This window comes from Oncorhynchus gorbuscha, linkage group LG16 (assembly GCF_021184085.1).
Source record: "Oncorhynchus gorbuscha isolate QuinsamMale2020 ecotype Even-year linkage group LG16, OgorEven_v1.0, whole genome shotgun sequence".
NCBI classification, from domain to species: domain Eukaryota; kingdom Metazoa; phylum Chordata; class Actinopteri; order Salmoniformes; family Salmonidae; genus Oncorhynchus; species Oncorhynchus gorbuscha.
The window spans coordinates 81,161,467-81,174,018 of record NC_060188.1 but is presented as its reverse complement, the minus strand read 5'-3'; the positions used below and the strand labels follow the sequence as shown (position 1 = coordinate 81,174,018).

General features: G+C 43.3%; 1 protein-coding gene across 2 annotated transcripts in view; it reads left to right on the top strand.

Annotated features, from left to right (window-relative positions):
- The first annotated feature begins 1,327 nt into the window (after window positions 1-1,327).
- Window positions 1,328-12,552, top strand: part of LOC123999183 (aryl hydrocarbon receptor-like) — a 59,757-nt gene continuing 48,532 nt past the window's right edge. Inside the window, exons 1-2 of one of the 2 annotated variants that reach the window (XM_046304682.1) lie at window positions 1,328-1,885; window positions 8,624-8,814. In XM_046304682.1, coding sequence (XP_046160638.1) covers window positions 1,827-1,885; window positions 8,624-8,814 — 250 coding nt within the window. In that variant the 5' untranslated portion in view covers window positions 1,328-1,826. The remainder of the gene's footprint in view (window positions 1,886-8,623; window positions 8,815-12,552) is intronic. The other variant, XM_046304683.1, reaches the window with a different exon arrangement.

The following is a 12,552-nucleotide window of genomic DNA, read 5'->3' as shown; positions in this document are numbered from 1 at the left end:
TCTTACACCTCGATCACACCGATAGTGTTTATTAATTTCCAATGGAACGTTGCGGCAGCATTGCGTTGCAGAGGCAGTTGCAGTGCGTTCTGTGTGGTGCATACGTTGTATTTATCCAACGTATGCTAGACAGCTTGACAGAAATGGTAGCAGAAGATGAATGTCCAGATGATTCTGCATACCATTTTGCGTAATGGTATGCAGCATCTGAATGTGTGCAACAAAAATGTAACATTCACCTTCTGCTACCATTTCTGTCAAGCTGTTTACACACAGTTTTTGTTCGATAAATCCAACGTATGCACCACAGGAGGTTGAAGGCACCTTAATTGGGGAGAATGGGCTCGTGGTAATGGCTGGAGCGGAATCAGTGGATTTGTATCAAACACATGGTTTCTAGGTTTTTGATGCCATTCCATTCGCTCAGTTCCAGCCATTATGTTGAGCTGTCCTCCCCTCAGCAGCCTCCACTGGTATGCACCACACGGGGCGGCAGGGTAGCCTAGTGGTTAGAGTGTTGTAACCGAAAGGTTGCAAGTTCGAATCCCCGAGCTGACAAGGTACAAATCTGTCGTTCTGCCCCTGAACAGGCAGTTAACCCACTGTTCCTAGACCGTCATTGAAAATAATAATTTGTTCTTAACTGACTTGCCTATTAAATTAAAGGTAAAAAATAAAATAAAATAAACAGAACACACTGCAACTGCCTCTGCAATGCTGCAAGGCAAACACAGCTTTCCATTGGAAATGAATGTAATTCAACTGTACCGAAATGCAAAACTCTTGTCTGTGTGATTGGGGCTTATGAGGCGAAGCCAGAGGGATAACTGCGTCCGAAATCTGTCTTTTCCAGCAGGTGGCGTTTTGTAAAACACTGTCGGTGTGTTCTAGGCGTTACTATATGGGCGCTACGGTTTAGCAGGTGTTATAGCAGATATTGCGAAAAGCTTTTTACTCGCTCATAACAATGCAGTAAAAATGTCAAACAGTATACAAATTATAAAAAACTAGACGCAGAACTGTTAGGTAAAAGTTTCCTGTTTGATGAGATATTGCATAGTTTGTTACTTTGACGAAACATGTCACCCATCCGATTCGGGTCGACTGTTTCAGAATTCTTTGAAGTTGTTTCTTTCTGTTGCTTATGAAAGATGGTAATGAGAGAGTTCTATTAATCTGAACTATTGCCACGAACCTGACATGAGGAAGCCGGTGAGGTGAGGCGCGTCCTGATCGATCAAATCGAACGATAATCCGCGCCACTCGTTCATATTGTAAACATTACAGCATGCTGCATCATGCAGGAAAAATACATATATTTTAAAACTAGTTTTCATTGTATGCAATCAACACCCGGCTCACCCGGGGCATGAATAGAATCCCCCCTATATTAGTGAATGTACACCAATAATTTTCGGTGTGACAGAGCGCTATATGTTACAGTGATTTCAATTGGTTGAAACCTATTGCGAGAAAGAAGACTTCTTACGTATCAGGTCGAGTTTACTTTGAGGAACCGGAGGGACAACTTTCACATTGCATTTCGATGAACGAGGGTAGTGATAAACGTGGTTTGGGACTGGACTCAAGTGTAGTTTTCGTGACTTTGTAGGACCTCGGACCCCACGCTCCGACCAACATTTTATCGACCTCAGAATAGCAGAGCAGATAGCAAGGGTCTCTTTGGACCAGCAACAAGCATGCTAACTTCTCTGTTCGCATTTGGAACTGTTATTCGTGCTTGTTATGCGTATGATTTATTTGAAGTTCGTGGGTAATCGGGGAGAAATTTAAACCCGTTTTTTTTTTTTAAAGTCAAAATTACTATGTTGGGGAATGAGGGGATCTATGCAGCGAAGAAGAGGAAGAAACCCGTCCAGAAAAGGTAATACTATTTGTAGGCTAAGATGTATTCACTGCTTTCTGCTTCTGAATGCATGCCTATTATATATCATTAGTGGGCGTGATGGTGGGAGGAGGGTGTACAACGTCAACACAGCATCATAATCATTTCAATTTAAGGGCTTTATTGGCATGGGAAACGTATGTTTACACTGCCAAAACAAGTGAAATAGATCATATGTTTAGGCCGAGGTATGTATAGTTTTTTGTGTGCTCTCGGGCAAGTGTCTAGATGGAATTTGTATTCGTGGTCCTGGGAACTGGACCTTTTTCAGGAACACCATTATTGTTGTCTTACTGAGATTTCCTGTCAGGGTCCAGGTCTGACAGAATCTGTGCAGAAGAACTAGGTGCTGCTGTAGGCCCTCCTTGATTGGGGACCACAAGCGCTATCCCAATTCCCGTCTTGAAGATTTGGTCCAAAGTCAATAGTCTACCTAGTTGAGGAAGCTCAAATCTGTTCTCTTATATCGAGGCAGAGTTGATTTTGAATAACTGGTTGCTCGATTTGCTAGAAACAAGCTGGGCCAAAGTGTAGTTTACTACAGCAGAGGAGGCACATGGTTTTCCTCCCCGAGTACAGGCTGCTGACTGGGAGTCCACAGACAAACATCTTCAGGACAACTTTTTATTTATTTTTAACAGTAACAACACTGTAAAGTAGACTATTATAAAGTCACTGTAGTGTTTTAAAATAACTTTCATCTGGTGAGAATGAGAGGTGTGCGTTAACACAGCCTCTGTTGTTCCCCCTCAAACAAACATTTAAAGTGACTCCAAGGAGGGATTTTAACATCTGTATGAGTGTGTTGATGTTTACCTGGCTGGCTTCCTCACACACAAACTTGACCTGCAGACAGACAGACAGACAGGCAAGAAGGCAGACAGACATGACAGCTATTCAGGCAAAAAGACAGACCGGCAAGAGGGCAGACAGACATGGCAGACAGACAGGCGGAAACCTCACACCAAATAGCTCAGGGGGCTGAGATTAATTTACACTAAGCCACAATTTACAGTAAGACTCAACTGTTATGGGAAACCTCACAAAAATGGTTTTGTTTGGTTATTGTGCACTAATGCGGAATAGTGATGGCAGAGTGGACTGTGAGGTTGTTTGAAGGACAGTGAAGTTTACTCAAGAGTCTACTATAGTTTACTCTCTAGGGTAGTTTGCTCTTTCCTCTTTCTTCCAAAGGAATGCAATGTGGCCCGATTGCCTAGCTTTACTAAGGACATTAACCACTGTGAGCGAATGGAAGCTCCAGAAAATGATCCAACCAGTGTTGATCTATCTGGTATAATTCACAATGCACGTACAGCCTATCCTCATGCTTTTATTCCAAGTTCTCCAGACCCTGCTTTCTCTTTCCTCTGTATTGCTTTATTCCCTTATTCCCTTATTCTCTCTCTCTCTCTCTCTCTCTCTCTCTCTGTGTCTCTCCCTCTCTGCGTCTCTCCCTCTCTGCGTCTCTCCCTCTCTGCGTCTCTCCCTCGCTCCGTCTCTCTCTCTCTCTCTCTCTGTCTGTCTGTCTGTCTCTCTCTCGCTCTGTCTCTCTCGCTCTGTCTCTCTGTGTCTCTGTCTCTCTCTCTCTCTCGTTCTCACTTTCTCTCTCTCTGTCTCTCTCTCCCTCTCTCTCTGTCTCTCTCTCTCTGTCTCTCCCTCTCTGCGTCTCTCCCTCTCTGCGTCTCTCCCTCTCTGCGTCTCTCCCTCTCTGCGTCTCTCCCTCTCTGCGTCTCTCCCTCTCTGCGTCTCTCCCTCTCTGCGTCTCTCCCTCTCTGCGTCTCTCCCTCTCTGCGTCTCTTCCTCTCTGCGTCTCTTCCTCTCTGCGTCTCTTCCTCTCTGCGTCTTGTCGTGGAATTTTTCTGCTTTACCAAATGAGTCTTTTATAGCCAAGATACACCCCTCTCAACTTACACTGACGAACCACAGATCTTAGGAACAGTTCACAAAGGTTAAGATTTGCTGTGTCAACAGTTCATTGTAAAGACCAGTGTCTGGCCCCCTCACTCAAATCAAATCAAAATCAAATGTATTTATATAGCCCTTCGTACATCAGCTGATATCTCAAAGTGCTGTACAGAAACCCAGCCTAAAACCCCAAACAGCAAGCAATGCAGGTGTAGAAGCACGGAGGCTAGGAAAAACTCCCTAGAAAGGCCAAAACCTAGAAAGAAACCTAAGAGAGGAACCAGGCTATGAGGGGTGGCCAGTCCTCTTTTGGCTGTGCCGGGTGGAGATTATAACAGAACATGGCCAAGATGTTCAAATGTTCATAAATGACCAGCATGGTCAAATAATAATAATCACAGTGGTTGTCGAGGGTGCAGCAAGTCAGCACCTCAGGAGTAAATGTCGGTTTGCTTTTCATAGCCGATCATTGAGAGTATCTCTACCAACTCTCTCTAGAGAGTTGAAAACAGCAGGTCTGGGACAGGTAGCACATCCGGTGAACTCCACTCACTCCAAAAGGGAACCGTCTCTCCCTGATACGGCATAGAACAGAACCATTAGCTCATGTTATCTGGAATGCTCTTTAGGCTTTATTACCCAAAGACGTCGTAAATCTCCTCTGTCAGTGCTATCTCAGAGGCCCATCCTCAGTGGAACACACACACAATACTCTATTCTGTCAAATGTAACAACTATTATAATGCAATACAAAGATTATAATATAATCTTACAAGCATTATAACATAATCGTTCATTTTTCCACGAAAGTCTCTGTCTCTCTCGGTGTCTCTCTCTCTATGTGTGTGTGTGTTATGGGAGGGAGTGTTGGCAGACTGTGTGTCGTGTCCAGGCCTGTTCTAGCAGAGTAATCCTACTGTAATGTGTTGTAGTTACACTGGCAGAGCCCCGGTAGACCCCATGATGCTGCAGGCTCACAATGATGACATCACTCCTTTTTAGGATGTTTTTATGGTTTCTTTAGTGCACAATCAATGCTTCGAAAGAAAAGCCCTCATCTAAGGCACTGCATCTCAATGCTTGAGGCATCACTACAGACACCCTGGTTCGATTCCAGGCTGTATCACAACCGGCCGTGATTAGCAGTCCCATAGGGCGGCACATAATTTACCCAGCGTCGCCCAGGTTTGGCCGGTGTAGGCAGTCATTGTAAATAATAATTTGTTCTTAACTGACTTGCCTAGTTAAATAAAAGATCAAATAAAATAAATTGTGTACTTTCCCCCTCTTGAAATTGTATTGGCCCTGTCAGATGTCTTTGAAATTGACCTTAATTGGGACTCTAGAAGGCATCACTGGTTAACGATTGTGAAATGCTATGCTGAAATAAATCATCCTGTAATTCAGAACCAACCTGAGTATGAGTTCCATGCGTTTCCCAAAGGACATACCATGGGTTCAGTAACCATGCCTCCTCCCCTCCTCCCCAAGGTATAGAGGAGCCAGCCAGTCAGCAGGACATACCATGGGTTCAGTAACCATGCCTCCTCCCCTCCTCCCCAAGGTATAGAGGAGCCAGCCAGTCAGCAGGACATACCATGGGTTCAGTAACCATGCCTCCTCCCCTCCTCCCCAAGGTATAGAGGAGCCAGCCAGTCAGCAGGACATACCATGGGTTCAGTAACCATGCCTCCTCCCCAAGGTATAGAGGCGCCAGCCAGTCAGCAGGACATACCATGGGTTCAGTAACCATGCCTCCTCCCCTCCTCCCCAAGGTATAGAGGAGCCAGCCAGTCAGCAGGACATACCATGGGTTCAGTAACCATGCCTCCTCCCCTCCTCCCCAAGGTATAGAGGAGCCAGCCAGTCAGCAGGACCAACCATGGGTTCAGTAACCATGCCTCCTCCCCAAGGTATAGAGGAGCCAGCCAGTCAGCAGGACATACCATGGGTTCAGTAACCATGCCTCCTCCCCTCCTCCCCAAGGTATAGAGGAGCCAGCCAGTCAGCAGGACATACCATGGGTTCAGTAACCATGCCTCCTCCCCAAGGTATAGAGGAGCCAGCCAGTCAGCAGGACATACCATGGGTTCAGTAACCATGCCTCCTCCCCTCCTCCCCAAGGTATAGAGGAGCCAGCCAGTCAGCAGGACCAACCATGGGTTCAGTAACCATGCCTCCTCCCCTCCTCCCCAAGGTATAGAGGAGCCAGCCAGTCAGCAGGACATACCATGGGTTCAGTAACCATGCCTCCTCCCCAAGGTATAGAGGAGCCAGCCAGTCAGCAGGACCAACCATGGGTTCAGTAACCATGCCTCCTCCCCTCCTCCCCAAGGTATAGAGGAGCCAGCCAGTCAGCAGCAGTGGAACAGAAATCATGTTTGTCCTTAGCTATGCTGCCTGGGGCTGCAGGATGGCCTCTGGATTAGACATCACACAGGCTGCATCTCTATAATGGAAAGTTATTTTCTCTCCTGTCCCTCAATTTTATAGTCTGAAGGGGCTTGTCTCTTTCAAGCCCCTGAAAACATATTGTAAGTGACAGCAATAGCCAGATGATTACCAGTGTAAAGACAGACATTGGGAGACGAGAAGCAAGTACAGGGAGTGAACATTTATTAAGCAACGGACATGAAACAGAACACAGACAGCGCATGGACATGGGAAAAATAACATCAATGTTGACACTGGGAACAAACTGAGGAACAGACCGATAAAGAGGGGCAGTCAACAAAGTGAAGGAGTCCAGGTGAGTCCAATATTGCGCTGATGCGCGTAATGACGTTTACAGAGGAGCGGGAGCTGGTGTGACAACCAGACCTGTCATGAAGAATGAACTCTGTTTCCCAAAATCTGTTACTGCATTCATTTTACATGTCCTGATATGCTTATAGAAGTGAGCCTTTGTTGTCTATTCATGGAACTGGTGTTGAGAAATTGACCTGAAACAGCTTCATATTCTCAGCCATCTGTTTACTACAGGGGCAGGGCATTTCAGGACAGATTACATACAGTACCATTTAAAAGTTTGGACACACCTACTCATTCAAGTGTTTTTCTTTATTTTTACTATTTTCTACATTACAAAATAATAGTGAAGACATCAAAACTATGAAATAACACATGGAATCATGTAGTAACCAAAAGAGTGTTAAACAAATCAAAATATATTTTCTTCAAAGTATCCACCCTTTGCCATGTCAGCTTTGCACACTCTTGGCATTCTCTCAACCAGCTTCGTAAGGTAGTCACCAGGAATGCATTTCAATTAACAGATGTGCCTTGTTAAAAGTTCATTTGTTGAATTTCTTTCCTTAATGCGTTTGAGCCAATCAGTTGTGTTGTGAAGAGGTAGATGGCCCTATTTGGTAAAATACCAAATCCATATTAGGTCAAAAACAGCTCAAATAATCAAAGACAGTCCATCATTACTTTAAGACATGAAGGTCAGTCAGTCCGGGAAATTTCAAGAACTTTGAAAGTTTCTTCAAGTGCAGTCGCAAAAACCATCAAGCGCTATGATGAAACTGGCTCTCATGAGGACCGCCACAGGAAAGGAAGACCCAGAGTTACCTCTGCTGCAGAGGATAAGTTCATTAGAGTTACCAGCCTCAGAAATTGCAGCCCAAATAAATGCTTCAGAGTTAAAGTAACAGACATTTCAACATCAACTGTTCAGAGGAGATTGAGTGAATCAGGCCTTCATGGTCTAATTGCTGCAAAGAAACCACTACTGTAGGACACCAATAAGAAAAAGAGACTTGCTTGGGCCAAGAAACATGAGCAATGAACATTAGACTGGTGGAAATCTGTCCTTTGGTCTGATGAGATCAAATGTGAGATTTTTGGTTCCAACCGCCTTGTCTTTTTGAGACACAGAGTAGGTGAATGGATGATCCCTGCATATGTGTTTCCTACTGAAGCAGGAGGTGTGATGTTTGGGGGGGTGCTTTGCTGGTGATAATTATTTTTTTTATTCAAGGCACACTTAACCAGCATGAGTACGACAGCATTCTGCAGCGATACGCCCTCCCATCTGGTTTGCGCTTAGTGGGACTATAATTTGTTTTTCAACAGGACAATGACCCAACACACCTCCAGACTGTAAGAGCTATTTGAATAAAAAGGAGAGTGATGGAGTGCTGCATCGGATGACCTGGCCTCCATAATCACCAGATCTCAAACCAGTTGAGATGGTTTGGTATGACTTGGACCGCAGAGTGAAGGAAAAGCAGACAAAAAGTGCTTAGCATATGTGGGAACTCCTTCAAGACTGTTGGAAAAACATTTCAGGTGAAGCTGGTTGAGAGAATGCCAAGAGTGTGCAAAGCTGTCATCAAGGCAAATGGTGGCTACTTTGAAGATTCTCAAATATAAAATATATTTTGATTTGTTTAAAACCTTTTGGGTTACTACATGTGCTATTTCCTAGTGTTGTCTTGACTGGTACTGAAAGTGTGACTGACCAGGTTTCCAATCTTATTACACTTCACTTCCTTTGACCACCTCCTCTCCGGAATGACGCCAGCAGCTGATAGGCATCACCTGACAGAATCTGTGTCATGGCATCAATGTGACCGACTAGTGTCTGACTGGTTTTGAACCTGGGTTGTCTGTTCACCACAAGACTGTGTTAGCTTGCTACTGACAATCATATACTCTAGTAGTCCAAAGTCTGTGTTCAGTAGATTCCTAACCATCCCCTTGTCCTCTCTGGTCTGTTAACCTCTGCGCTAAAGCCTCTGACAATCAGCTGCAGTTCAGCTCTGTTCAGTAGATGACTAATTCCTCCCTCTCTCCTGTCCCCAGTCTGAAGCATGTTCCAGGTGATGGTGTGGTAAAGACCAACCCTTCAAAACGTCACCGGAATCGTCTGAACGGGGAGCTTGACCGGCTGACCAGCCTGCTGCCCTTCTCCCCAGAGGTCAGGGGTAGGTTGGACAAATTGTCTGTCCTGCGGCTCAGTGTGGGATATGTCAAGGTCAAAAGCTTCTTTCATGGTGAGTGGGGTTGGAGGTGCACACACACCATACATAACAGGCACGACACACACTACATTTATCGTTAAACTCACTGTTGGAAAGTAATGAACAGGCTATTAACATGCTCTACAGCAGGGATCATCAACTAGATTCAACTCGAGTGGATGGTCAGGGGGCCGGAAACATAACTGCAAATCATTTGTAGATTACAAATTGACTGCAAGTGTTTCCAAGCGTGTGAATGAGAGCACGTTCTTTGGTATTTTTCTCTGGTAAAGACAATAACGATTCTTCGTCTTAAATTGTTTATTTGCATATTAGGGTACCTAAGGTTTGATTATAAATGTTGATTGACTTGTTTGGATAAGTTTATTGGTAATGTTTGGGATTCATTTTGTATGCATTTTGAAAGAGGGAAACAGAGTGGATTATTGACTGAAGCGTGCCAGCTAAATTAAGTTATGATATAAAGACTGACATTATCGGACTAAAGGACCATTTGTAATGTAACATTGACTTTTGGTAAGTGCCAACAGAAGAAGATCTTCAAAGGTAAGGCATTTATTATATCGCTATTTCTGACTTCCGTGTCGCAACTCCCTGGTTGCGACACGGAAGTGATTTGTTACGCATTTGTGTGCTGGGCGCTGTCCCCTGGGGAATTCCGGATTCTACCTGGATTATGGGAGAGGCTTCCATTAAAGAACACCCTCTGTGGTCTGTTAGACAGGTAACTCTTTATCCACAATATAGCAGGGGGTGTAAAGCCATTACACATACATTTTTACAGCAGCAGACTATGATCCATAATGTCAAACACCACACTGAAGTCTAACAAAACAGCCCCACAATCTTGTCATCTTTCATCATTTGGTCAGATATACCAGTCAAAAGTTTGTACACATCTACTCATTCCGGGGGTTTTCTACATTGTAGAATAATGGTGAATACATCAAAACTATGAAATAACACATATGGAATCATGTAGTAACCAAACAAAATGTTAAACAAATAAAAATATATTTTATATTTGAGATTCTTCAAAGTAGCCACCCTTTGCCTTGATGACAGCTTTGCACACTCTTGGCATTCTCTCAACCAGCTTCATGAGGTAGTCAGCTGGAATGCATTTCAATTAACAGGTGTGCCTTGTTAAAAGTTCATTTGTGGAATTTCTTTACTTCTTAATGCTTTTGAGCCAATCAATTGTGTTGTGACAAGGTAGGGGTGGTATAAAGAAGATAGCCCTATTTGGTAAAATACCAAGTCCATATTATGGCAAGAACAGCTAAAATAAACAAAGAGAAATGACAGTCCATCATTAATTTAAGACAGGAAGGTCAGTCAGTCCGGAAAATGTCAAAAACTTTGAAAGTTTCTTCAAGTGCAGTTGCAAAAACCATCAAGCGCTATGATGAAACTGGCTCTTATGAGGACCGCCACAGGAAAGGAAGACCCAGAGTTACCTCCGCTGCAGAGAACAAGTAAATTTTTTCAATCACCCGACCTCAACCCAATTGAGATGGTTTGGTATGAGTTGGACCGCAGAGTGAAGGAAAAGCAGCCAACAAGTGCTCAGCATGTGGAAACTTCAAGACTGTTGGAAAAAGCATTCCAGGTGAAGCTGGTTGAGAGAATGTGAAGAGCTTGCAAAGCTGTCAAAGCAAAGGGTAGCTACCTTGAAGAATCTAAAATATATTTTGATTTTAACACTTATTTGGTTAGTACACAATTCCATATGTGTTGTTACGAATCCCTTTTGGCCCGACAGTCTAGGGGGGTAATGAGAACCGTAACATAACTCATGCAATTTATAATAGTGACAAGGAAAGAAACAAGTATAAAAAAAAAAAAACTAAGCTAGACTAGCCTACTTTAACAACAGCTAACTAACCAAAAATACAGTGGGTGGTCCACCCAGTTCTAACTAGTGTATTTAACAAAGTTTACCTACGGGTAGTGTATGCCCATGGGCGACTTGTCTTGGTTTCCCCACAAGCAAACAAACAAACACCATAACCAAAAACAATACTCACAGGTGAGGACACAGTGCTATGGAGGTGCTCAAACAAAAGAGAGAGTGAAACACAGAGACCTACAGACATGGCATTTACAGAGAGATTGAGCTCTAGAGCAAACAACTGATGGGGTTTTTAAACCAAGGGAAAGGAACTGTGATTGGGTAGGAAACAGGAAGTGTGTCTTCTGATTGATGATTGTTGACTGATTGGGGAGTGATGATTTTCACCTGTGAGGGGAGAAGGAGAGAAAAGAAACACACACACAGGATACTTGTATCTGTAACAGTGTTATTTCATTGTTTTGATGTCTTCACTATAATTTTATAATGTAGAAAATAAAGAAAAACCCTTTAATGAGTGTCCAAACTCTTGACTGGCACCGTACCTGGATGTGTAGTGTTAGCTTTTGTTGCTGGCATGTCATGCCTACGTTTGCTTATCTTGCAAACCAAAATCATTAAAGTGGTTGGCAAAATCAGTTGGTTTTGTGATGAATGAGCCATCTGATTCCATGCCTTTTTTCCCATGCTCCAAAGTTTTTTTTTATCATCATTCTTTATGTAATATATCTTTGTTTCAAAGTGTAGGTTCTTCTTTTTAATTCAGTTTAGTCATATGATTTCTCAATTTGCAATGCGTTTGCCAATCGGTTGTGCAGCCAGAATTATTTGCCATTTCTTTTGCCTCATCCCTCTTAACCAGACAATTTTTCAATTCATCCTCAATCCACAAGGATTTAACCGTCTTTACAGTAATTTTCTTAATGGTGCATGCTTATTAGTAATTGGAATAAGTAATGCAGCGTCTGTTTGCTCCTCATTACACACCACGGACCAACAAATGTTCTTTACATCAACAACATAGGAATCACTACAAAACAAATTTTATGCTAGTGGTTGTATCAATTTGGGATCTATTGCATCCCACAAGTTGCCTAGACTATGTTTGTAACATTTATTTCTAGCACAGAATAGAAAAGGTCAACTTTTGTACAATGGGAATAGTAGATTGACATAGGCTATTGCTTTTTCTGTTCGTTATGCCTACTGATCTTGTTGGCTGACAAAAAGTAAATGTGCACAGTTCTTCCAATATCTTCAATATGTGGTTCGGATTTGGATAAGGATGAGTGCAGTTGCGTCCTCGATGTGTCTGTTTTCACTTGTAGCCTGTAAGAAAGACCTGATCACGTGACAGAGAGCCATGTGAGTGAGAGGTGCTTTGGCACAGCCAGGAGGAGGGAATTATAGTATTCAGCCCAAGGGCACAACAGCCACTGGCCGCAAGAGGCATGGGAGGATTACGGCTACACGAAGGGGATGCAGCGGGGAGATTTGAGGTATTATCAACTGCTTGTCACTAATACTAATATAGTTGCTCATGGAATAAGATTTGGTTTAATAAGTAATATTTTTTTATATCTGAAGTTAGGATTCAATCTTTCATGTTGAGTGTTTTTTCCTCTGAGTTTAGGTGCAGCTCTTAAGGATCTGCATGGTGAATGGTTGTGTAGTTTCCATGTCTATGTCCTGTTGTCTGTCTGAGGTGGCTGAAGCCTAGCTGTCTGTTGTCTGTCTGACTCAAAGGAGAACAGAGAGATTGAAATAAGAGTTGACACGGAATCCTTCTGACACAGATTTGTTTTAGCGTGTCGGTTGATGTGTGTGTATTTGTGCCTGGGCCTTTTTATTGGCCCTGTGTGTGTGTGTGTGTGTGTTTTTCTGTAGTAATTGTC